Genomic DNA, 26,501 nt, shown 5'->3' with positions numbered 1-26,501 from the left:
ACAAGGTACCAAAGCCAAGCCAAGCCTGCTGTGATAGTTTATATATGCTTGACCCAGGGCGTGGCACTATTAGGGGGTGTGGCTGTGTTGAAGTAGATGTGCCACTGTAGCGGTGGGCTTTAAGACTCTCATCCTAGATGCCTAGGAGCCAGCCTTCTCCTGTTAGCCTTCAGAACAAGATATAGAACTCTCAGGTCTTCCTACATCATGCCTGTCTGGATGCTGCCATGTTCCTATCTTGATGATAATGGACTGAACCTGCACCTGGTAGCCAGCCCTAATTAAATGTTGTTCTTATAAGAGTTGCCTTGGTCATGGTATCTATTCACAGCAGTAAAACCCTAACTAAGACATCTACCATGACACCATGATTCATACATGGAAGTCCTCCTTGCCCATGAGGCTACCTTGGTTGTACATCTGTCAGAAGCCATCTTGGAAAGGCTATGGCAAGCAAGTGAGTTTTGGGAGATGGCCCACCCTTCTGTATGCCTGGGACAGGTACATTCTGAGAATGCAGGTCCTTAGAGACTTCAACCCAATATTGCTTCTAACTGCCAATATGCCTTTCCCATCACTAGTACACAGCTTAATGATTCCTGGGCATTTGCCCACCCTATTGGGCAGATTTCCTAGAGAATCTATATGATGATGTACTTTCACATAATGATGCTGTTTAGACAAATTGATGATATCATAATTCCTGATAATGGTTTTATAGAATTCCTATATTCTAGTAATCCCAAGCCCCCTATAGAATAAAAGCTGCAAATGGAGCTCTCTAAACCTTCACAGGTCACAAGCTAATTGCACTAGAAAAATGAAGCAGGCTTGAAACAAATTTATGATCAAGGAAAACATTCCTTCTAGGTTATGAATGAGTCCACTATCTGGTAACTAAAGGCCATAAACTGGAAGTGGACAATTTATTGTAGGTGCAAGGACAAGTAATAAAATAATAACTATCTATATCTATAGTCTATCTATACAAGACTTCAACATGAGACACAAGGCAGGTGATTTGTCTCTTGACAAAACCATATTATTAAGACATAAGAATTGTCGTTTTAAGCTTATAATGAACTTATGAAGCTAGTAACAGATAATAAATGTTATCTGTTTAGTCAGGTATTTAGTTGACTATCAGTCTTAATGGAAAGGCCTATAAACAATTCTGCTGTAACTCCTTAAACCTTGTCGATCTATAACATGAACTATTGCCTTAAACTTCCTATGAACTTATGAAAGTAAAAGGGGGATCAATTATCCTGAGGAAGTATAAATACTGAGAACAGCAGTAAAGGGGTGTTGTTAGCCCTACTCTGTTTAATCCAATACGCATGTCTCTGTGTGTGCCTGAACTTTCTCTCTTTTCCTTCCTTCTTTCTTTTGTTATTCTCTCTGTCTCAGAAAGAGTTAAGGAACTCTAAGCCTCTCACCAGCTAGAGGCCTAAGTCAAAGAAAACTGAGCTCAAGTACCTAAGCTTTTTTCTTCTGCTGCAGTCAGCAGGAGTTAAATTGCCAGAAACCAGTGGCTTTATAGCCACAGAATAGCAAACGAGAGTTAAATTGCCAGAGGCCATCAGCTTCTGGTCCCCAGAATAGTAAGAATGTGTTACAAGGCCAGAGGCCACCAGCCTCTGTGTCCATACTGTGACCTACCCCAGTACCTGAATGCCCAGCATACACCAGGGAAACGAAGCCAAAGTCTGTGGCTCCATAATCTTCACACTAGAAGAATGGTCTGGGCCTGCCATTTCATCAAACAGGAGGCTCTTGATATCCAGAGACCTCCATTCCAACAGAGTCAAGGTGGCCACCCCTTGGGTGGAAAATGGGTGCTAGCCAGACACCTGACTCCTTGGTCTCTGTTCAGGGGACAGGGAGGCCTGTCACATTAGCTCCAGTGACCAGTATCCAACAGCAGATGGTGTTAGAGCAGGGACGTCAGGGAGTATGGTCTCTCTCTCTCTCTCTCTCTCTCTCTCTCTCTCTCTCTCTCTCCTCTCTCTCTCTCCCTCTCTCCCTCTCTCCCTATCTCCCTCTCTCCCCTTCCCCCCTTCTCCCTCTCTCTCCCCCTTCCTCTCCCTCCCTTCTCCCTTCTCTCTCTCTCTCTCTCTCTCTCTCTCTCTCTCTCTCTCTCTCTCTCTCTCTCTCTCAGATGCTAAGGCAGGTAGGGTCTTCCTGTTTCCATCAGGCTGAGCCCGGCTCCATGTTAAGGGCCCGTTGCCCCCACTGTGTCCTCAAGAGTCCCTTCTCTCCCTCCCAGGCCTTTCCCACTCCCTGCCCAAAGAAACATCTAATTCTGGAACAAAGAGGAAAAGAAATGGCTTCTAAACACTCTAACCAGACCCTATAAAAGGTAGGGACCTCTATCCAGTATACGGCAAGTTCAAGGGTTTTCTCTCTCTCTCTCTCTCTCTCTCTCTCTCTCTCTCCCTCCCTCTCTCTCTCTCTCCCTCCCTCCCTCTCTCTCTCTCTCTCTCCATGTGTATGTGTGTGTATGTAGGTGCTGCATGTGTGGCGTATATGTGTATGTTGTTTGTGTATGTGTGTGGGGTATGTATATGTATGTGGTATGTGTATATGTGTGTGTGTGTGTGTGGTATGTGTGTATGTGTGCTGTGTATATATGTGTGTGTGTGTGGTATGTGTGTATGTGTGCTGTGTATATATGTGTGTGTGTGTGTGTGGTGTGTATGTGTGTGTGCTGTGTGTGTTGATTTAGCTCACTGACAGAACATTTGCTCCAAAAGCATAAGGTCCCAGCATGGGCAGAGGAGGAGGCAGCAGAGAAAGGACCATCAGGTAGACACTGTTGACAACTGACTACAGAAACCGAACACACAGCATCAAGTATAGTAACGTGTTGTATGTTATGACCATTATAAAAACACCAACCAATCTGCTGAACACCTGGGCCGGGCTGGGCCGAGGCAGGAAGCCAGCTAGAGGGCCTCCTCCTAGCTGCTGACTGGGAAGAGACCCTTCAGAACTCCCTCAGAGCCTGAAATGCGAGGCCAGATGGAGGGACTTAAGACCAAGTCCTCTGACGCCTAAGCAGGTGGAGGGACATTTCGAGTCCCCCAGAGCCGGAGAACACTCCAGCGACCAGCTGTCTACTGTGTCCTCCCCTGATCCCAAGCCAGCCCCTGCTTACTTCTCTGTCAGGACGGCTGATACCTACAACTTGCTGGGGTTGGTCTTGATCGTGTGCCCCACCCAACAGCGTCCTCTCTACCAGGAACCTTATACATATGGAACCCATTCAGACAGCCAGTGCTGTGTACTGAGGCTCTGGGTCTCCAGGGAAGGGCTAGGCAGGAATCCCAGTGTGCTGGGCCAAGCCCAACCACAGATGGGCCACAGAAGACAGAGGAGGGAGCATGCCTCTGCTCTCTGGCCTCTGCCTGGGGTCGAGCCACCTGCCAAAGCCCTCGCAGTGAGGCCAGGCCTAAAGCCAACAGCCACATCAAGCTTGAGAGCCTGAGTTCTGTCGGCGGGAAGGTGGAGAGGAAGCTCCAGGGACACACACTTCATGAGGTAGAAGCCTCCACCCTCCAGCCCACCCGGCTACCCAACTACAGTTGACAGAGCATAGATATCATAACCTGAGCCTTCCAACATGAAGGGCTCCGTTTGACACTCAGCACCACTAGGGGCTCCAGGTGGCTGGTGTCTCTTCCTGATTCCGTGCTCTGTACCCCACTGTGACAGTTTGTACATGCTCCTCCCAGGGAGTGACACTATTAGAAAGTGTGGCCTTGTTGGAGGAAGTGTGTCACCGTGGGGATGGGCTTGGAAATCTTCCTCCTAGCTGCCTGAGGATGCCTAGTCTGTTCCTTCGGATAAAGATGTAGAACCCTCAGCTCCTCCTGCACCATGCCTGCCTGGATGCCGCCATGCTTCTGCCTTGATGACAAGGGACTGGACCTCTGAACCTGTAAGCCAGCCCTAATTAAATGTTGTCTTTTACAAAACTTGCCTTGGTCATGGTGTCCGTTCACAGCAGTAAAACCCTAACTAAGACACCCACCATGTGCCTGCAGACCCCACAGCGAGGCTCATCTTCCCTGTAACGACACATTCCCAGACTCCAAGCACAGTCACTGTCAGTAGCTCCTGGAAGGGGTTGGGAGTTTGACTCAACAGCGTAGTACTTGCCTGTGTGTACGAGGCTGTGGGTTCCATCCCTGGCATGGCAAACAGCGAACCTGACTTCTGTGGGTAAATGACTTTCCTCCCTCTCTTCCCCTCACCCTCCACCCTGAGGCCATCAAGGATATCCCCAAGACCATATCCCAGGTAACGAGAGATGCCCATGTAGATTTCCGGCAGCTTGGACGAGTCTCCCAGCACCCATAGCCCTTCAGGGACACCCCTTTTCCTCCTACTGGGTTAACATGACTGTATGTGCCTGGTCTTACTGTAGCTGGTGATGCCCTGTTTATATGGTAGCTCTGGGAGGCCTGCTCTTTTCTGATGGGAGGCAGAGAGGGGATGGTTCTGGGGGAGATGTATTTACATTATATTATATGTAAGTACACGGTAGCTGTCTTCAGACACACCAGAAGAGAGCATCAGATCTCATTACAGGTGGTTGTGAGCCACCATGTGGTTGCTGGGATTTGAACTCAGGACCTTCAGAAGAGCTGTCAGTGAAGTTTGGCCGTGGTGTCTCTTCACAGCACTGGAATGCCGACTAAGACAGGGAGTGTGGTAGAGCATGTGTATGAATGTGAGCTTACGTCGTACAAGTGGGCACACAGTTACACAGGCAGGGGTGGGTGAGGCGTCTCAGTGTGCACAGATCTATGCAAGGCTAGATATGGCTGGTTCATCCGGCTGGACTGCAGTCCAGGTACACATGCATGGGAATCACACCACGGGATCCTAACAGGGACTCTGCGGTCATGTGACCTAAGCTACTTCAAGGAAATAACAAGAGAAGGTCACAGTGGCACAGCATGGCCCCGTGGGCTCTGAGAGCAGGTCCAGCGTCCATGTGGAGGAAGGGAAGCCCAGGTCCTGGGAGCTGGCATATCCAATTCCCACACTGGGGTGCAGGGCTGACAGGCAGCCAGAACGGAAACCAAAAAGGAAAAGCAGACACTGAGGCAGGAAGCAGAGGGGCGATGGGGTCCAAGTGACCTTCCTGCAGCTCCTCCCACATATCCCTGACAAGCCAGCCAGAAAGACCTGGAAGTCCAGGAGACGACCTGCAGGAGCCACCTGCCTGACACAACAGCTGGACACCCGAGCCCAGGCCTCATCCCTAGACATCCAACTGGAAGGGCCATGCTGCTGGGACAGCCAGGTGGTGAATAGGATCGAGGCTCGGTGCCTCCAGGTCCCCACAGTGACAAATGTCTCCACCTGCCCACAGATCTAAGAAAACGCCTGGCCTCTTTCCGGACAGCCTTGCATGTCACCCTCCCTAGCACCAAGGAAGTAGCAGTGGTCATGGAAGGCCAGGACTGGAGGAAGTCTGAGTGGTCGCACCACAGCATCCTCCAGACTACAGTTCCCCAGGCAGAGTCGAGAGACTGAGCTCTCTTCCTGCAGACACACAAAGCACACACTGGGACCAGCAAGGTATGAGAGACCCTGGGTGTCCCGCCTCACTGAGGTAGAGTAGGTCTGAGTTCCCTACTGCCCAGCCTTGGCTACTCTGACTACATCCCGGCTCAATGCTAGGAAAAAGGGTTCCTGCTCAGGCCTCCCTCAGCCCTCCACAGCAGTCTGGGCGCCTCACCCCAACCTGTGCTAGCTCCATTCTGCACAGTGGTGAGGACTCACACCATGTGGTTGGTTAAATGGCACCTCGTAGCTGCCGATCTTTGCTACTTTGTGAGCCCTGGACCTCAGATCATGGCCGGTAGCCGTGATCACTAGTCATATCACTTGGCACAATCCAGAATCACCGGGGAAAGAGAGCCTCAGTGAGGAACTGTCTGGATCATGTTGGCCAGGGGGCATGCCTATGAGAGATGTTCTTGATTCAGTTAACGGAGACCCACCCAGAATGGGGGCCACATCATTGCATGTCATGAAAAAGAAAAATGAGAGAGCATTGACAAATATGTATATACATTCATATTGTCTCTGTCTCTCTCCCTGTTTCTCTGTCTGTGTCTCTCCCTGTCTCTGTCTCTCCCTGTTTCTCTGTGTCTCTCCCTGTCTCTGTCTCTCTGTCTCTCCCTGTTTCTCTGTCTGTGTCTTTCCCTGTCTCTGTCTCTCCCTGTTTCTCTGTGTCTCTCCCTGTCTCTGTCTCTCTGTCTCTCCCTGTTTCTCTGTCTGTGTCTTTCCCTGTCTCTGTCTCTCCCTGTTTCTCTGTGTCTCTCCCTGTCTCTGTCTCTCTGTCTCTCTCTGTGTCTCTCCCTGCCTCTGTCTCTCTGTCTCTGTCTCTCTCTGTCTCTCCTTGTCTCTCTCTCCCTGTCTCTATCTCTCTGTCTCTCTCTGTTTCTGTCTCTCTCCCTGTCTCTATGTCTCTCTCTGTTTCTGTCTCTATCTCTGTTTCTGTCTCTCTCTATCTCTCTCTGTCTCTGTCTTTGTCTGTGTCTCTCTCCCTCTCTGTGTGTTTCTGTATCTCTGTCTCTCTGTCTCTCTCTATATATATTTCTCTGTTCCTGCCCTCACTCCGCTCTTCACTGTAGATGTAACTCACTGTAGATGTAACTCACTGCTTCAATGAGCCGTCTGCCTCAGCTCCTCTGCAGTGACGGACCGTAGCTGGAATTGTGAGCTGAATGAACCCTGTCTTACTTAGGTTTCTATTGCTGTGATAAAACACCACATCTAAACCAGTTTGAGGAGGAAAGGGATTGTTGCAGCTTACAGCATGGCTCACACAGGCGAGGTGTCTAGCCCCTGCTATCACGGATCTGCTTTCTAATACAACCCAGGAGTACCAGCCCAGGGGTGGCACCGCCCACAGTGAGCTGGGCCCTCCCACATCAATCAGGACTCAAAAAACTGTGCCCCACAGACTTGCTTACAGGTCAGTCTGATGGAGTCCCATCTTCCTGGAAGACCCTTGGCTTGTGTCAAGTTGACACAAAACTGAACAGGCACAAACCCTTTATCCCCTAAGCTAAGTTTGTTGTTTTTATCAATGAAACTTAGATATTAACACTAGGATGGTACGTCATGCTCAGCTGCTGCTGCAGCCACTAACAGCTCCTCCCTCCTCCGTCCTGGCCTCCCTCTGGTAATTCAGCCTCATTCCCTAGTTCCGTACCTCATGCTCGCTACCCTACTGGGGTCCACACAAGGTCACCTGCACACACAGGCTGCCATGGACCTCGGCAGGGCTGTCCCAAGCTCCAGCCTCATCCTGTCCCTGGCCGCCAACACACTTCTCACTAGAGAGAACTGCCCGCCCTCCCAGGAGGCTGTGTGCCCCGCCCCTCGCTTCCTCTGTTCCACAGCAGCTGTGGAGTGGCGTGCCCACAGTGATGCTGAGGCACACATTGGGCACTGTGCTGCACTGATATGGGTTCTCTTTCTAAAGATGGTCCTTGTCCTCAGTTTGGGATATGCTATAATTGGGAATCCATAATACACACCCTACTAAGAGCTGCAGGTCTGGAGGCACAGCTCGATTAGTGTAGTGTTTGTCTAGCATGCACAAGGCTTGTCTCTCAGCACCACAGAAGCAGGACATGGTGGTGCACACCTGTCATCCCTGTGATTTGGTAGGCGGAGGCAGGGGGATCAGAAGTTAAAGGCCATCCTCTGTTGCATCGTGAGCCTGAGGCCGTCCTTGGATGTACATGACTGACTTCAAAAGGGACAAGGAAAGGTGGAGCCTGACTTTGATCCCAGTACTCAGAAGCCAGAGATCTCTGTGAGTTCAAGGCTAACCTATTCTATATGGTGAATTCCAGGCCAGCCAAGGCTACAGATTGATATTCTGTTGCTAAGACTGGCATCTTGATGGCTATGTTCAGAGTCCCTTCCTTTGGTGGAAGGGGAGAGTCCCCGCATAGACCCTGGGCAGCTACAGCTTAGATATTAGGAGGGTCCGAGCAAACTTTGTCACGTACTTGGGATAAGAGCAGAATTCAGAGAAACAGGAAGCAGAAGGCAGACCAGCAGGAGGGGGTGCGGTCCCTCCGCACCCACGTCACAGGGCCACAAGAGCTCTCGGGAAGCCTGGTAATTGGCCCCGACACCCCACCCAGCACTTTTTTCTTTCTGGTCACCTCCCAGCCATAGTCCCATTAATGGTCCTAGGAGAAATCACACCCCGATTAGTGGCTTCCTGCCATTCTCTGGCCTCCATCACTCCATCACCCCCACGCAAACTCTGTGAGGCTCAATGACCCACGGGCTGACACCGTCGTCCTACAATTTCCAGGTCACAAGAAGAAGGAAACTTCACAATGGCTGGGGAGGGGTTGGAGTTGGCAGCCAGGGCACTGCCCTTCCCACTGGAGGGAGCTAGAAGTGATAGAAGAATAGGGAGGTGTACCCCAGCCCTCGAAATAAATGACAATCTACTTCTCCAGCATGAGGACTTCTGACCCCACTGGTTCTCGCCGTTCCTAGCTAGCATGCTGACTGGGAGGGAGCTGAGGGGAATTACTTATCTTCACAGCTGACCAAGGGGACCCAGACCCTCTAAGGGCTCCAGGCACTGAGAGCATCTAGAGTTTTACATTCTAATGCAGAAGCCCTCTCCTACTGCGCCTGTCCTGGCCTCTCGCCTGCAACAGTGGGAAGCCAAAGAGAAGCTAGATTGAGGCTTCCCAGGGTCCCTAGGATGGAAAAACACAGAGCTGGATGGCTGAGAGGGAACCTCTGTCGGTATCTGAGCTCCGCAGCCCTCACTAAGAAGGGAGGAACCACGCTAAACCGCTAAGCTGGTTTGGCAGTTAACCCCCAGGTCCCATCCCTGGAGGTCATGGCTTGACACAGATCCACCCTCTGAACCTTCAGCAAGTGACCCTGTGTTCTATCATCCCCACTACTAACAGGTATCCAGACCTCCTTTAATAATAGCTAGACACATGGACACTGTGTAAGCGCCTACTATATCTCTCACCCAGCAGTCTCCATGAGAAGTTACTCACTGCGTCCACGGTTCTGAGATGGGCTTTATCTCACTTGCCCAAGCCAAGCCTTGGGGGCTGACACCTCACAGGCCACAGGTAAGACAGGGCTTCCTGCCTCCATTGCCTGGCTTGTACAGGGTAGCCCACTAGTAGCCGATTGTCCCACAGTCCTGCCTGGCCCAATACCTCTGCGCACAGGCCCTCAGAGAGGCATGAGAATGTGGCCAACAGCTGGATACCAGCTCCAGAGGGGCAGCTTTGAGAGGGAAACACAAACTGGAGGTGGGACCCAGACCATGACCAAGCCCCTGCAAGCCCTGCCTGCCAATCAGCCACTCCTGGGACGCTCCTCACCTACCTCTACATCCCATCCCACACTGACCATCGGTTATCTGCTTACTCTCAGCCTCCTCACCAGGCCATGGACTCCCCAAAACTGGCACCGTCCCTAAGATCCCTCTCCACACACACACACACCAAGCACCAGCACTGAGCAGCTAGCAGAGATGGCCTGAGAAAATGGTGGCCAAAGGAAGGAGTCTGTGGCCGCCAGGGAACGTGCAGGGCGTGCTGGGCCTCCAGGTCCTAGGGAGGGGACAGGCCCAGGCTGACACCTACACCAGCCCCTCAAGGATGGGAACCAGACGGTGATAAACAAGGAAGGCGAAACGCATCCGGAGACAGAGATGTTGGATCATAGGCTCTGCCAGGATCATTAAACAAACAAGTCGGACACTGAACTAAGAGTCCTTCATTGAAAACAAGCTTCAAAACAAACAGCTACGGAAAGCTCAGGCTCTGGGTGGAGATCCTGCCGCGGCTCACAGGCCATGTGACAGCCAGAACCCCACTGCTCTCCGGTAGTTGCCCTGGGGAGGTGTCCCACAGAGACCACAGCCTCACCAGTGCTGGGGACCCTGCTCCCAGGCCAGGAGTTACAAGCCACCTGAGCTCTTTAAGCGTCCACATGTGGGTGGCCTGGCATCTGGCTCATTCAAGGGCACCTGACAGAGCAGGCCCCAGTGCTTCCATCAGCCAGGATAGGGACAGAAAGGTGGTCACGGCCACACTCAAAGCCTTGCCACAGACACACCTCCCCTGTCATAATGACCTCATTGCCACAAAAACCTGTATCCTAACTCCGTCATGGGTCAAAGCTGGCTTGGCCTGCCTCTGCTCACGCTCACCCTGGGATGTTCACCAGATCCCAGGGAACATGGGGCTACATAGGGCTACATGGGGCTACAAACTATCCTGCTCAGAGCACCCCAGCCAGAAGCTGTACATTAGCCCTGCCCTCTGATCCCAGTAAGCCCCAGAACCCCACCTACCTCCCATCCGGCCCTGCTCTGTGGCCCCCTACTGTCTCATCCCATTATTGGCACCTCCTCTGTCAGGCCCAGGGGACCCCCCTCTTCAGAGCAGAAACTTGAGGGTCTTTGATGCCTGTGCCCCCACACAAGCCCCAGGAAGCAGGGGATGCAGCAGACAGACATGGAAGAAAGGGAGATGGTGTTGGGCCAGAACACCCCAACCTGAGGGAATGCTGGCCCGCAGCCCAGTCTTGTCACCTCCAGGCTGGCCTCCTGTCCTCTTCCCTCTGCTCCCTTCCGGAGAGTGACTCACTTCCCTCCTGGAAAAAAAATCAGCAAGCATCCCTACTCTGGTCCCTATTTCTCACTGGAGTTCACCTCAGGACGAGGAGCTAAGTTTCTAATGGTGGGGCCATGAGGGAGCCAGAATCCTATCACGCTTACTCTTCAACGTGAGGAGCGTGATTCCCAGACACCTGTGACGTCAGGAACACCACTCTTGCCCGCCAGTCTCCTGTCCCCACATCCACCTGCCAGCCACCTGTTCCCACATCCACCTGTCAGCCACCTGTCCCCACATCCACCTGCCAGCCTCCTGTCCCCACATCCACCTGCCAGCCACCTGTTCCCACATCCACTGACAGCCGCCTGTCCCCACATCCACCTGCCAGCCACCTGTCCCCACATCCACCTGTCAGCCACCTGTCCCCACATCCACCTGCCAGCCACCTGTCCCCACATCCACCTGCCAGCCACCTGTCCCCACATCCACCTGCCAGCCACCTGTCCCCACATCCACCTGTCAGCCACCTGTCCCCACATCCACCTGTCAGCCACCTGTCCCCACATCCACCTGCTAGCCACCTGTCCCCACATCCACTGACAGCCACCTGTCCCCACATGTACCTGCCAGCCACCTGTCCCCACATCCACCTGTCAGCCACCTGTCCCCACATCCACTTGCCAGCCACCTGTCCCCACATCCACCTGCCAGCCACCTGTCCCCACATCCACCTGTCAGCCACCTGTCCCCACATCCACCTGCTAGCCACCTGTCCCCACATCCACTGACAGCCACCTGTCCCCACATGTACCTGCTAGCCACCTGTCCCCACATCCACCTGCCAGCCACCTGTCCCCACATGTACCTGCCAGCCACCTGTCCCCACATCCACCTGCCAGCCACATCCCCACATCCACCTGCTAGCTACCTGTCCCCACATCCACTGACAGCCGCCACCTGTCCCCACATCTGCCAGCCACCTGCCCCCACATCTGCCAGCTACCTTCCCTAACATCAGCCAGCCACCTGCCCTCACACCCACCTGTCCCATACCTGCAGGCCAAGGCCTCTCCAGCAGCTGCCACAGCCATGGTCTTTGGCCAGGAGCCTGCTTCTTTGTCCCTGGTATGGGCAGATGCTCAGGTCTGCCCTCCTCCCTCCTACAGCAGCACCAAGCCAGCTCTGCCTCCCAGTTCTACCAGACTACGCTGGGACTTACTGCCCCTTTTCCTTCTGAATTCTACTCCAACCGTCTTGGACAGGCAGAGCTGTGGTGCTGGAGGTCCCTGGGCATCTCTCATGTGGCTGAAAGCAGAGGCTAGAAGTACAGAAGCCATGGGCCAGCACCCAGGGAGCCAAGCCAAGGCAGACGTTGCCCGTGACTTGTGCCTCTGTTCAGAGTCTGCCCGGTACCAGTTGAGAGAGATGGATACTCACCTGAGAGGCAGCCTTCCTGGCCAGGCTTCTGGCTCCAGCCGGGACAGCACCTGAACACAGTGCGGGCCTCTGTGGCATAAACCTGTCTGTAGCTCATGTAGTACACAGTCCTGGAACAGAAGAGACAGACAGATGTGCTGACTATTACGGGGTCAGTGCTTCAGCTCTCTGAGAGCCCCAGGATAGGTGTTTGAGCTCTCGGAGTGCCCTACATAGGTGCTTGCCCATGCAAGGTGAGCAGGCTAAGGTACCCAGGGAGCTGGGACCCCACACACCACTGCCTGGCTCCTTCTGTCTGCCTCCTTCACAGGGTGGATCATAACAACCTGAGGGCTACTGGAGGCTCCATTCTTCCTACCCTTGCCTGGCTCAGCCTCCTTCCCTCGCTCCAGTGGTAACCAGTAAGACAGAAAGCTGCTGCCGCTGGTCGTCAGCTCCGCCCAGTCTGGTGGTCCCTTTGTCTGACACTTCTGATACTAGGTTTGAACACCGGCTCCCACCAAATCCATGCCTGCCTATAATGGGACTTGCCTAGGGGACAAAAATCTGTTGAACCCATCATCAGTTAAGGGGGGACACATGGGAGTGGTGAATGGCACCCTGAGAATATAAGAAATGCATGTGGAGATGGGGCAGCTGCTGACACCCCAAGATAGACATGACAAGACAGCCATGGGTACAGAGTGGGGAACGGAGATAGCTGTTCCTACAGAACCTCAGCCCCATACTGGGTCTTCCAACTTTAAAAAAAAAATGGCTTGTCTTTTTAATTTTTATTTTGTGTGTGGGTGCACACACATGTGTCATATATGTGGAGACAGTGTTGGGTGTCTTCCTCAGTCATATTTTTTCCACCTTTTGAAGCAGTCTCTCACTGAACCTGGAGTTCACCAATTGCCTAGCCTGGCTGGCCAGCAAGCCCAGGGACCCACCTGGCCTTGTCCCCTCGGCACTGGGGTTGCAGGTGTGTGACACTGTGCCTGCCGAGCATTTGCTATGTGGGTTCTGGGGATCTGAACACAAGTTTCTAACGCTTGTGTGACAAATACTTGACCAACTGAGCCGTCTCCCAAGCCTCCCCCCAGAGCTGTTTGTAGGCCACTTGATTTGTCAGTGTTTGTCACAGCAGCTTTAGGAAATGAACACAGAGCTCATGGCTTTGCACATGCCTCTGGGGCTCCATGACGGTGAAACCTCGATGCTTAGAGAGACAGACTGAAAAGGAGCCACAAAGAACCAGAGGCAGTGTGGTGGAGAAACAGGTAGAGGAAGAAAAGATGGTGACTCCTACCTCCCCCACCAGTCTCCAGCCTTCAGGGTCAACAGCCACAGAAGCTAGGCCAGCAGCCACAGGTCAAGGGCCCTCGAGGCCCTGGGGAATGGTCAGGTGGCCCAGCTGTATCTCCAGGTGACAAACCAGCCTGTTCTTTCTAGGGCCAGCACACCAAAAGCCATGCGGCCCTAGGCTCTGTGCAATAAACAGGACTGAGGCCACTTCCCGGAAGCATGTGTTCCTGAACAGACTCTTCACACAGAAACCCTGGGAGTGCCTTACAAAATACCACCTTGGCAGGACATGAAACCACTTGCCCGGACAGAAACCGACCACAGCGTGAATAATATTTGGCAGCGATAGAGCACTAGAGTCTGGCCATCGTAAATATTTATCCCCTTGCCTGGGCTGCATGCAGACAGGGCTGGGCTATGTGCCCCTCCCCCCCCCCCCCCCCCCCGACACTCCTCCACAAGGCCCCTGAAGGAAAAGATTCTTGGAGAGGCCAGGCAGCCGTGAGAACCAAACCCGCTCACCTTCAGATGGCACCAGCTCACTTAGGCTCTGAACCTGTGGGGATGGAGGCTTTGGGGGCCATGTCAGATTTTAGGCTACTGTGACCAGGTTAGAATGATGGCCATGAACTCATGAGTCTGGGCTTTAAAGGCCCGTAATCTGAGGGCCAACACTTTCCATTCTTCTTCCCTTGCCCCTCAAAGGACCTCTTTATGTAGCTTAGAGAGTTCCCAGCCTGGCAACCTGGATGTCTGTCTGACCTGTCAGGAAAGACTCTCTAAGACCCTTGAACTCCCTCTGGCCTCTCAGGCTGACGTTGGCACAGCCTCCCTGTCTCAAGAAGAGGGTGCCCTCCCAAATCAAAACAAAACCCTAGGGGCTAGGGGAACGGCTCGGTGGGTGAGAACAGATACTGTGAAAGCAACAGGATATAAGTTCGAACCCCCAACATCCACGTTAACGGCCGACCATGGCTACACATGCATGTGAGCCCAGCATTAGAGGAAGGGGTTGAGCCAGGGAGCTCACTGGTCAGCCAGACCAGCTATGCAGTGAGTTTCCAGCTCCATTGAGAGAGAGAGAAAGCCAGAAACAGAGGAGCCCACTGTCCTGGCTGGTTTTGTGTGTCAACTTGATACAGGCTGGAGTTATCACAGAGAAAGGAGCATCCCTTGAGGAAATGCCTTCATGAGATCCAGCTGTGGGGCATTTTCTCAATTAGTGATCAAGGGGGGGGGGGGGTCCTTGTGGGTGGTGCCATCCCTGGGCTGGTAGTCTTGAGTTCTATAAAAAAGCAAGCTGAGTAAGCCAGGGGAAGCAAGCCAGTAAGAAACATCCCTCCCTGGCCTCTGCATCAGCTCCTGCTTCCTGACCTGCTTGAGTTCCAGTCCTGACTTCCTTTGGTGATGAACAGCAGTGTGGAAGTGTAAGCTCAATAAACCCTTTCCTCCCCAGCTTGCTTCTTGGTCATGATGTTTGTGCGGGAATAGAGACCCTGACTAAGACACCCTCTATAGCAGCACAACAATCACATCATATTCAAAGCCTGACATTACAATGTACAGTGATGTCCCTCAGGCCTGGGCACCACCTGAGCCCACTGGTGACCCCACAGGTGGCTGAATTCAGCACTTGGCTGAGTTATATGCTCAAGTGCTAGAGGGCCAGCAAGGGTGACATCAGAGCCCACTAGCCCCACCCCCTTGCATTTAGACTTGATGGTGACACATTACCTGACCTCATTTCCATATTAAACACCTGTGTCACTCAGGTCAAGCGCAGGGTACATCCCAGTGTGGGCTCCGTTCATGAGCCTAGGAAGAGAGACAAGGCCCCAGGGCTCTGGGTGGAGACTGAGACACAGTGAGTCTTGTTCAGTGAGACAAAACAATGTCCCACCGGCTCAGGCGCTCTGGAGAAGGGAGGGTGTCTTGGGCTGGCTTAAGAGTGATAAACTGGGGTCAGCACAGTAGGACAACTGTCTGAGATAAGGACTGGGGGAACTTCCCAGTGCTCAGGAAAGACAGCAAGAAGGACGTCGACTGGAGCAAGAAGGACGCCGGTGTTTGCTGTGCATGGGTAGCTGAGGTGAGCCTGGCGGGTGTGCATACTTTCTGACCTCCATGGTTGGGCCTGTCATTCTCTAGAGGCACAAAGGCGAAAGACTCAGAGTCACCTCAGAGTAGGAAGGGTGAAGGAGGAAAACAGGCCTGTGTCCAACAAAGAGGATGCCCTCAACCATAGCTGCTCAGCCGGAGCTTCGGGGCCCTACCTGGGGCCTAGAACCCAAAATGCCACATGGGACCCCCCACCCCCACCTGGGGATGAACTTCTGTGTTTTAGGCCAGAGGGTGGGTGAAGGGAACCAGATACCTTGAGTCAGGCAGAATGATGGGGGAATCCCAGAATCTTGACACAGCCATTTATTTATTATTATATGTAAGTACACTGTAGCTGTCTTCAGACCCCAGAAGAGGGCATCAGATCTCATTACGGATGGTTGTGAGCCACCATGTGGTTGCTGGGATTTGAACTTAGGACCTTCAGAAGAGTAGTCAGTAGCCAAGCCATCTTGAGATATCCAGAAAACCCTGACACTCCAGCCCCCCAAGCCATCTTGAGATATCCAGAAAACCCTGACAGAGACACTACATCAAATAACCATCTTCCACGCCACCTTTCCACCAGGGCTCTGCCCCTCCCCCAGCATGCACAGAGCCAGGGAAGTGTGGCCCTCCTACATAGTAGGTCATCAGCCACTTTGGACCCCCTGCCAACCTTTAAACCTTGACTGTCACAGAACAGCCACCCACAGGGCTCAGGGGCTTCCAGCCACTGTGTCTTTTGCAAGCTATGGGCAGGGCAAGCCAGCTTGGGGGGTCCAAATGCTGCTTCGTAAACATGTGCACACACAACCACGTGAAAGGTTGGAAGGAGAGGTACAAACTGTTGACCTCTGAGGATGGGAGGCCCCTCTTTCCCCTTGGTCTCCTGACCTGCAGCCTGTTACCCCATGGGGCAGGAACAGCATGCCCCCCCAGGCCATCTGATACAGCCCCCACCCCCACCCCCACCCCTCAGCACTTCCCACCTCCAGACATTACCATGGGTGTCCTGGACAAGGACTTTTTCCATTGCTATCCTACATAAGCCCTAATGGACAGCAAACACACACTAATGCTCAAGTTGCCCCTGGAGCTCCTACGTCAGGCAGAGCAGGTCAAGGTGCCCTGTGAACCCCAGACCCAACAGGAGCAGCAGCACTGAGACTTCATCCTGAGCACGCTGCTGCTGCTTTTCTTGTCAGAGACACTCTCCATCTGGCTAGGGCTACAGCCAATTCTACCACTTCCTCAACACGCACTGATTCCACTCTGCACTGCTCCCCACTGCCCGGCTTCCCCTCAGGTAGGCCCTGCAGAGGACAGCTATGCAAAGGCACTCCTTAAGTTTGATTTCTAAATAAAACATTGAGCAATACATCTTCACAGGATTGGGCACTAGGCCCCGGGGTCAGCGTCAGCGGCTGAGCAGGAATCTCCAGCTGGAATCTCAGCTGGGCTGAGCAGGAATTCTACCTTCTGGCCAATCAGCACTCATCCCCTGAGGGTCCAACGACCACTACCACCACCACCACCACCACCACCACCACCACCACCACCACCACAGGGGCTCCTCCCCACCCTCATAAGTGACCCAGCCTGCCTGAGCAGGCCTGTTAGAGTCTGGGGGTAAGAGACCATGTCCGCAGTGAAGGGAATCAGGTCAAACCAAGGTGAGGCCCCAGTCCTAGCTGCCTGACCCTAAAGATCACGGCTGCTGCTCTAGCTGAGAACTGGTCCCCATCAGCTCAGGATCTCCACCACGTACCTGCGCTCCTGGCCAACACACCATGCCTGCCGCCCGCAGCCTGACCTCCACACAGGCACTATGCGGCTGAAGGCCTGCACGCAAGGCTGGCGGTGGCCCACCAGGGTCAGCTTCTGTTCCGCACACACGTGGGGCCTGGAAAGAAAGGACAATGATATTCAACTTCTCTACTGGCAACAGCTGGCTGGCACAGCCACGCCTCTATGCCTATACTAGGTATCCAACTATCCCATGCTAGGCCACAGCACGCTGCCCACCAGGCCTCCACTCTGGACTCCGGGACTAAGGGACTAAGAAGGAATGAGAGCCATGCATGGCGTCTTCCACCAGGATCCTGAGCTGCACAAGGCACTGTCCCTGAGAATCTTCAAGGTAGGCAGAATCTGCTGTCCCCTGTGGACAACAGCCCAGGAACTCAGGGTAGAGGGGACCTGCAGGCCTTGATGGGGGTTCAGGCTTGTCCCCAAGTCCCAGGCCCCAGGACATCCTCCCTCACTCCTGCTACCTCAATGTCTCCCTGCTGTCCTCAGACTACACAGGGGTATGTGGATGTGACCCAGGAGTAGGGGTGGGGACAAGCAACTCGATAGAAAACCAAAAACCTGGCCACCCCCAAGACAGCCCCCCCCCCCAGGCCCATCAAGTAGAGAAAAGGCTCCTGCCCTGTCAGGAGAACTGAAGTGGAGGGACCATGTGCAAATGCACAGCTGGGAATGTACACAAAACTCAGGCTCGCTCGATCCTGAGGGACCAGGGGATTCTAAGGCAAGCTGTGGGACTGAAGACAAGACCCACAACTTGGACCAGGCCGGGAAGCAGGTGAGTACCCCACACAGCCCAAGGAACGAAAGGGAACATTGCCCAGGCTCTGATCTCAGTCCCCAGCACAAGGCAACCAAGTACAGACCAGAGTAAGGCTCGCCAGCCTTCCAATCGGGTGGGGACTTACAGAAAGCCTGGCAATCCTCTGCACACAGCCCCTCCCGCTCCCTCCTCAGGGCACAGAGTAAGCAGGGGCCATCCATTCCTCCTACCCTTCACGGTCCTTCAGGGGACACAGACACATCCCACACAGCTTCACTATTCTCAGTGAATGCTGAGTGCTGTCCAAAGTTCAGTACTTAAGAGACCCAGACCACCCCAACCAGCAGCTCTGGCCCCAGACCAGCCACCCCCAGACGGATGCTCTGACCCAGAGGCCTTTATTTTTGCTCTTTCCCTGGCTCCGCTGGGTGGAAAGCCACCCCCGCAGGGAAGTGCAGGGACCAGCTGCAGACAAGATGAAAGTACAAGACAAACATCAGGGGCTCCCTGCCCTGAGCAGGTCTGCACCTGCCCAGCATGAAGCCAGGTCATCTAAACCTTAGCTTTCCTTCTGTCGCAGCATAGCCACAGGCACAGGGCTGCCATAACCCATCCTAAGACCTCCTGCCGGGGTAGGGGTGTGGAGGGGTGGAGAGATGGCTCAGCAGTTAAGAGCACTGACTGCTCTTCCAGAGGTCCTGAGTTCAATTCCCAGCAACCACATGGTGGTTCACAACCATTTGTAATGGGATCTGACGCCCTCTTCTGGTGTGTCTGAAGACAGCTATGTGTACTCATATACATAAAATAAATAAATAAATAAATCTTTTTTTTAAAAAAAAAAAAAAAAGGCCTCCTGCAGGGCAGTTCCCTCCCCACTGTACCTTCCCCAGTCTCCCAAACTTCCCATCTAGGGCAGAGGCTAGCCATGCCAAGTCTGGGGTGAGTGCAGGGCGAGGCCTCTCAGGTCCCAGGATGAAGCAGTGGGATCTGGGATAAACCCATGTACACTGTAGCTATGGATGCAATCCCCACAGCCAGGCAGGACCCCAGACAGGACTGAGCGGCTGTGAAATTCCACAACCCAATGGGAAAGGGTTTTTTTGCCACTTCACAGAGACAATGTCCCAGGGGACAGACCCCCCACCCCCACCCTCTGCCTTGCCGATACCAGGCACCCTCTAGGCATCACCATATGGGGTGCCCCTTTCCCCACCAGAAAGAAGGTGACATTGACTCACTGAGTTGTTTTAAGATCACTTGCTAATCAGACATGGTGCCTGCCTGGACCCAAGACCCTGCCTCTTCCTGAGCTCTGCCGTGCCTCTCAGATATTAGGTACGAATACTGAATCCAGAGTTCTAGAGGCCTGTTTTGAGCCAAGGAGCCCAGGCTAAAATATAGGGACAAGGCCAGGGCGGGGTTTTGCACAGGGCGGTAGTCCCCACACAGGGAAAGGCCTCCTCAGCCTTCTCTGGCCTGGGTCCTGGGCTCACTTTTGATCCTTGGGGTCTTCACTTTGCTGTGTGCCCACAGGAGACTGCCCTCTATGGGACCCCTGAATATATGGAAGTTTCATTGAGTGCACACACCACACCACACCACACCACACACACACACACACCTCTGGCTAGTGGTGAGTACAGCTGATTGAAAGCCAACAGAAGATGGGGCCTAGGAGAAGGGACACCGGGTCTCTGTCTCCCTAGCTGCTTAGAACTCTCCCCGCCAGGTGGTAACTGCTCCATCATGGCCGCAGAGTAGCTCCTCTCCCTCTTTGCTCCCATCCCTGGTCGGCACCTAAGGCCTGAGAGAGCAGCTGGTATAAGGACATCTGTGACATGTAGAGAATGTCACTGGTTCCAACCATGTGACGAGGGTCTGCAGGAATCCACATAGACAGGAGACCAACCTAGAGGTCTCAAAGCTCTTACAAGAACCTGGCGGTTAACTGGCATGAATGAAGGGTTGGGATGGTAGATGCTGAACCCAGTGCCTCTCTGAGGAGGAGAGGACCCGGTGCCAGCGCATGGCCATCTTTCTCCTGCTCCACACCCACCCCGCTCCCCTGCTCCATGAGCACAGCACCTCCTATCTTCTGGGGCATCAGGTCATTCACCATGTCAGCCTCCTCACATCCTGAAGAAGGGGTGTTAAGGGGCTACTTGAGAGATAAACTAGAAGAAGCCCCAGTCACAGAGAATGTGGCTGTTTAAGCCCTCGGGGCCAGTATGCCCGGAGAGCTCCTTGCAAGGTGGAATTTGCAAACACATACATGATGGAGGATGGGGAGCTCTAGGGGAAGGGAAACCACGAGAGAAACAAAAAACAGCCTCAGCTCAGGGCCCCGGAAGAATGCAGCAAAGACTCAGTCCCTTCAGCAGGTCAAAGGTAGCTTTCTGTTCCTTGCCGTCTCACACAGCTTCCCGCCAAGGCAGGAAAGCAAAGCCCAAACCACAAGGTAGACCCAGTGCCATCAGAGGGGGGGAGGGGGGGACCTCAGCCCAGCTGCAGAGCCAGCTGCAGGAGGGAGTGGGGCTCCGGGAATCTGGCGGTCTTTGCAGGAGCTAGAAGCCAGGCATGCACATGGCACTGACACCCTCCACCAAGGAGTGGAAGTGGGCGGGCGGCGTACTGTCTCGATAGCTTCAGGGGGGCCTTGTCTAGACCTCCCTCCTTAGACCTCATGGCTCACCTCTGAACATACTTCCCTGCCCTGCGTACAGCTGGCACACTGGAAAGTGTCAGGCTTTGGGGCTAGGAGCCCAGAGGTTGTCTGGGGCATGTCAACACTGAGAAAGGGCAGATCAGAGACCCTCAGGTGCCTCCTGCCGGGCACATGACCAGCACCAGGTGCTGGGCAGACATGCAGTCTTTCTCCTGCTCCATACCCACCCCCGCTCCCCTGCTCCATGAGCACAGCACCTCCTGTCTTTTGGGGTGTCTGGTCATTCACCACGTCAGCCTCCTCACATCCTGAAGAAAGGGAGTTAAGGGGTTACTCGAGAGATAAACTAGAAGAAGCCCCAGTTACAGAGAATGCGGCTGTTTAAGCCCTCTGGCCAGTATGCCCAGAGAGCTCCTTGCAAGGTGGAATTTGAACTGGGGGGACTTACTGCCTGCCTGGGTAGTAGGAGAGGGTCAATATCATTAGCTGATTCCAAAGCCCTGGCACTGGATTTCTTAGCATAGCTGGGACTGGGAGAAGCCCTGTGCTTTGAAGCTGCGTATAAATATGTGACTGGCCAGCCTCAGGCTGATCAGAGCTTCAACACATGGGCAACCCTTCTCTCCATCCTCAACAGGGCTGCAGGAAGCCCTTAAGCAGTCATGCCAACGCTATGCTGTTCGGCATTCCCATCCCCAGCTGAAACAGGCAAGTGATACTTCCTCCAAGCTGAAAAGTCAAAGCTTACAGACAAAAACAAGCAGGTGGCCATGCTCCACCCACTGACTCTGAGCACCTCTGGTCAGGAGCAGCCAGAGAGTCACCCACACTATTCCAGCAGACTCATGAAAGTCTGTAGGGCACCTGGGATGGGAGTGCGAGCGGTGGCCCTGCCCCTAGAGCCCACAGAGGCCCATGGTTTGCAGACCAGCTGTAAGGGGCAATGGGCAGGATGACAAAGTGCTATGAAAACTGCGGTTATCAGTTCAGGAAAACTGGCCAAAGAGGTGCGGCAGCTGTGCCAGGCCCTGCCAGCTCATCAGAACTCCCCAGGAGAGAAAAGCAGCAGGGCAAAGAGGATCAGCCAAGAAGTATTTCCTAGGGTCCTGGCTATCTTCCCAACACCCCTCCCCTGCTCCTCCTTGTTTCGGAGAGCTAAGGGCAAACCTGCAAGGTCACCTCTAAAAGCTGGTCCTCATGGCTTCCACCTGCTGTGTGTTCAGCAAATTAAGCAACTCCCCCTACAAAGCCCACGGAGATATCACCACTGGTCTGGCCAAATGAAACTGCCTCACCGGCCCAGCCAGCTAGAGCCAGTGTGCAGATGCCCAAGAGATGTAGGTCTGGGGAAGAGAGCCAGTGGTTTTTGCCCAACCTAGAACTCAGACCCACCCAAAGTGGACAATCTGAGAACAGAGGCTTATTGGGACACAGAAGGGCCAGCAAGTGGGTGCACAGGCTGCAGAGATGCAGCCACCTCTGCAGGAAGAAGGGAAAGCAGTCTCTGGAAACTGCAACCAGAAGAAGAAGGGACAGACTCTCCCACTAACCATTCACAGCTAATTCCAACAGCCTTTTCAACTGTGAAAGGCTTCCTGGGCCCAGGTGAGCAGGACACAGGCAGCAAGCCCTCGGCTCCACTCCCAGGGAGATCAGCAGGACTGGACAGAGCTGGGTGGGGACCCATAAACGACTAGCAACAGTTTCCACACGTGCCAGATTGCATCCACCCACCTGGAACCTCAAGAAGACCGTGTCTGCAGCTCCTCTCAAGCACAGAAGGGACGGGCTGCCTGGCAGTCCTAGCCCACCATGCTAATTGCAATAATCCTTCTAGGGCTGAAGCTCCCTCTGGGCAAACTCAGTCAAGAGAAATGAGCAGCAGAAGTCAGGGACACAGATTGCGTCTGTTCATGGGCTAGAGGACCCCAATTCAGATCCAGCTCTCCTTTGACCAATGCTAGACCTAGGGAGGAGGTCCTGAGGGCACCTGTCCCAGTAGGAAGCTTGTCTCTCATTCTCCAGGGAACCACAACTGTTCTCACGGCCAGGTACATGGTGGATCCATCAATGCCAGCCCTGGACAGAAGCATCAAGTCTCTTCTGGGGGTGAAAGGGTGTCTGAACTGGCAGAGTGGAAGCCCTGACCAGGGCCTGAAGGGCTTCATCCACTCCCTACCATGCTGCCCCAGCAGTCTTGCCAAGTTTACAAGGTTCCACCTTGCACCCTGCGGGGAAGGGCTGGTGAGGGCCAGGCCTCTCATCCGTACACCTCATCCACTCTCCGGCTCACTTCGCACCAGTTTTCCTTTGAGGCCAACAGAGGGATCGCTTTGCAGTTTAAGAGAGACCGCTAACCGGCCTGTTGGGGAATCATCTTTCAAAATTAAATCGGTCGCCGCTGGCTCCCTGACCCTCTCTTCCTGCCCATTCTAGTACTGAATTCCTTCTCCCAAGGCCCCAGAGCGCACGTGTTTAACACACAAAACAGTTCTGGCAGCCCCCTCTGGGCACCCCCGCCCCTGCGCAGGCCCCCGGACCCCAGGAGACCAGCTTGGGGAGGAAGTGGGACCAGGCTGCTTCCTCTCGGCCGCCTCCAAGCCGGCTCCCCAGATGGACCCTGCGCCGCAGGGGCTTGGATTCCTCACCTCTCCAGAGTTTGGCATCCGTCTAAGTCTGCAGGACCCTAACTGCAGAGGCGGGAACCTGGAGGTTATGAGCCCTGCGGCAGACTGGAGGGCCCCAAATCCAATCCGAGACCCCGGGTCTAGATCATCCCTCTCCTCAGTTAAAGCAAAGAGCCCATTGTTCTGTGGCCCCAGGGACAAAGCCCCGAGCTCGGTCCGGGTCAGCATCGCCGCCAGGAGCCTCGCGACTCGCGCTACTCACATGCTCGGCTGCAGCGGGCGCTGGGGTAGCGGCTGGGAGGCTGCAGGCACGGCGGGGAGCAGGAGCAGCGCCAGGGCCACCACGCGCCAAGCCGCCCTCGCCTCTACCCGGACAGGCATACTGCGCGCGGTCGCGCTCCCCACTCGGTCCTCGGCTCTTCGACTCACAGGCGGCCCTTGCGGCCGGTAGACGCTGTCTTCACGCGCGCCATACCCGGGAGGACAGCGGAGCACCGCAACCCAGCCGCGCCAGGTGCGGGGCGCCAGGTCCCCGCAGGTGCGGATGGGGCAGATGCCCGGAGCTCTGAGACCTTCGCGCTCCGCTGGCGCGGCCAGACACTTGCCAGGAGTGATGGAGAGCAAACTCGGAGCGGGACGCCCCAGACGTCAGGCCCGCCCGCCACACGCCCCCCCCCCCCCCCGTCCCGACCCCAGCCCCCTCCGGACCCTGCTCCCGCCCCTTTTGGCCACACCCCCGGCCCAGGCCACGCCCGTTCCGCCTTCGGCCCCGCCCAAACCATCCCAATAGGGAGAGCCCACTTCCAGCCGCTTCAGCCCCTCCCCTCTCCGGCTCCTAGTCCAACCATTAAGACTAAGCTCGCTTCCCGGTACTTTACAGCTTTCCAGCTTCACTTGTGCATCCTCTCCCTGCGCACCTCCAACCCAGAGTCCCAGGTCTGATCCCATCCAAGTGAACAATCCTGTCGGGTCTGCGTGGCCCATACCACGTAAATAGCGCTCTGTCCTGATCCGAGACCTCTGCAAGCACCCTAGGCTTCTCGCGTTGGCGATGCAGTCACCTTCCCTTGGCCCCACATCCGCGCTGGCCACCGCTGCCCCAAAGGCAGGGAGGGATTGGGGAGCGGGGAGGGCAGCCTCTGAGTGCCTCTGGGCACCTCCTTTGGGTACTGACTTTATAGGTAACTCACGGCCCTCTGGGTTTTCGTATTCCCAGTTCTTTGCTGAATGTTTTGAAACGGTGGCATGGGGTGCAGTGGGCGTGTAGGTCCCACCAGGCACCTGCATAGGGGTTTAGGAGGCGACGCAACTCCCTGCTCCAGGTATTTGTTGTCCTTTAAGCCTGGTTTTGATTTGATGTAGCTTTCTCCGCGGCTAGGGACAGACTGACCAGCGCTAGAAGTGGCAACTCTGAGGCCAGGTCTTACCACACACCCAGAGGGGCTCTTCGTGAAGCTGAGCTGTTAAGAGTCCCATGAGGGCGCCGGGCGGTGGTGGCGCACGCCTGTAACCCCAGCACTCTGGAAGGCAGAGGCAGGCGGATTTCTGAGTTCGAGGCCAGCCTGGTCTACAGAGTGAGTTCCAGGACAGCCAGGGCTCCACAGAGAAACCCTGTCTCGGAAAAACCAAATCCAAAAAGCAAACAAACAAAAAGTCCCATGAGGACACAGTAGTGGACCTCACCAGATGCAGATCACTGTGTAAGGATAAGCCCCTGCTTGTCCCACCAGAGAGGTGTACCTGCCTTTTTACCAGATGGGTAGACCCAGCCTGCCCTCCTTCGAAGACTTCCCTCCTCCACTGGTCCCTGAGGAGTGAGGTAGGTGTTCCAGCCTCCTCTTCCCCTGAAGCAAATGCTTTGAGGGGAGCCTCTGGCTGGGGGCTCTGTAAGCACTGCTGCAGTTCCCATTTCAGAAGACAGAGGTCTGCCTCATTACTGGGCAGCTGCTGGCCCAGATGGGGAGCGCCCTGCCTCAGTTTAGAAGACTCAGGCTGTAGATCTGAGCAGTAAACATAGAGGAGCCTGGCCTCAGGGGAAACAGAGAAGGGAGAGAGGGAGGGAGGGAGGGAGGGAAGGAGGGAGGGAGGGAGGGAGGGAGGAAGGTCGAGACGGAGGGATAGACAGATACTGGACAGCAGTAGGTCCTAGAGCTTGCTACCTGATGCCCCAAACAGGACCCTAGTTTTCCCTACATTGTTCTGCTTGATCTCACCCTTCTGCCCACACCCATCATCAGACCCTCCCCGGATCTCAGTAGCAGAGGTTGACCCAAGCCCTCTGGGTGACTGCACTCAAAGTGTCTGCACCCAAAAATTCATCCCACATCAGCCAGGGGCCCCTACTGTGAGGAAGTACAAGGTTGTGCCTCCCTGAGCCAGGAACTGTGCACTGGGCTCACACACCTCTAGGTGGGGTGGGGGCTGTGCTTTTAGTATTCTGAAACCTATATGAGGCCCTTACTGAAGAGAGACAATACAGAACGAAATGGTTTTGCTAGTTTTACAAAGGTGCGTGACCTTGTGCATGAATTCTTAAGCCCCTTCAACTTGAAGGTTTCCCTGGATCAAGGCTTTACCGGGGCCCTAGGTTACTTTATCTCTGCCCACGCCCTGCCCAAGCACCAGCTCACTCTGCCAGGTGAAGAGTCCTGGCAGGTGTCAGGCAGACAGAAAGCCAGGTGTGTCCTGTTGGAGTCCCCGTGGTTAGGTTCAGACAGGGCAAGTATCTCTTAAAGTAGGAGTAGTACACATGGGCAGGGTGTTGTCTCTCCACTATCCCCAGACAGAGTCCTTGTTCCCAGTCAGGCATGGGTAGACGATGCATGGACTGCACATCTCCTGGCAAAGCTCACCACTTAGACATTGGCTGGAGTCTCAGCCCAGCCCCAGAGAGACCCCTTTCCTGATCCAGTCTGCCTCCTCCGAGCATGGGTGATGTTTGAGCATCTGATTGCCCAACACGACGGTGGAGCAGAGAGGACACTTACAGTCTGTCATTGTAATCAGGCCCCGGGGATGTAACTTAGCTGGGAGAGTGCTTGTCTAGCATGCATGATTTCCTGGCTCCAGTCCCTAGCACTACACACACTTGCCCTGGGGAGGTAGAGTCAGGGCGAGTGCAAGTTTGATGCCATCCTGGGCTAGATGAGATC

The 26,501-nt window shown here is 54.5% G+C and overlaps 1 protein-coding gene and 1 pseudogene across 1 annotated transcript in view; both read right to left on the bottom strand.

Annotated features, from left to right (window-relative positions):
* The window catches only part of LOC127679744 (60S ribosomal protein L24-like), a 37,890-nt pseudogene extending 26,144 nt beyond the window's left edge, over positions 1–11,746 (bottom strand).
* Megf6 (multiple EGF like domains 6) overlaps positions 1–23,973 on the bottom strand; it is a 104,547-nt gene extending 80,574 nt beyond the window's left edge. Inside the window, exons 1-3 of the mRNA XM_052178322.1 lie at positions 23,612–23,973; positions 17,251–17,385; positions 12,093–12,202 (exon numbers count right to left, since the gene is read on the bottom strand). Of these exons, the coding sequence (XP_052034282.1) occupies positions 12,093–12,202; positions 17,251–17,385; positions 23,612–23,730 (364 nt within the window). The 5' untranslated portion in view covers positions 23,731–23,973. The remainder of the gene's footprint in view (positions 1–12,092; positions 12,203–17,250; positions 17,386–23,611) is intronic.
* Positions 23,974–26,501: the final 2,528 nt, after the last annotated feature.

Source organism: Apodemus sylvaticus, chromosome 3 (assembly GCF_947179515.1).
Source record: "Apodemus sylvaticus chromosome 3, mApoSyl1.1, whole genome shotgun sequence".
Classification (NCBI taxonomy): domain Eukaryota; kingdom Metazoa; phylum Chordata; class Mammalia; order Rodentia; family Muridae; genus Apodemus; species Apodemus sylvaticus.
The sequence above is the reverse complement of the archived record's forward strand: the minus strand, read 5'-3'. Positions and strand labels throughout refer to the sequence as shown.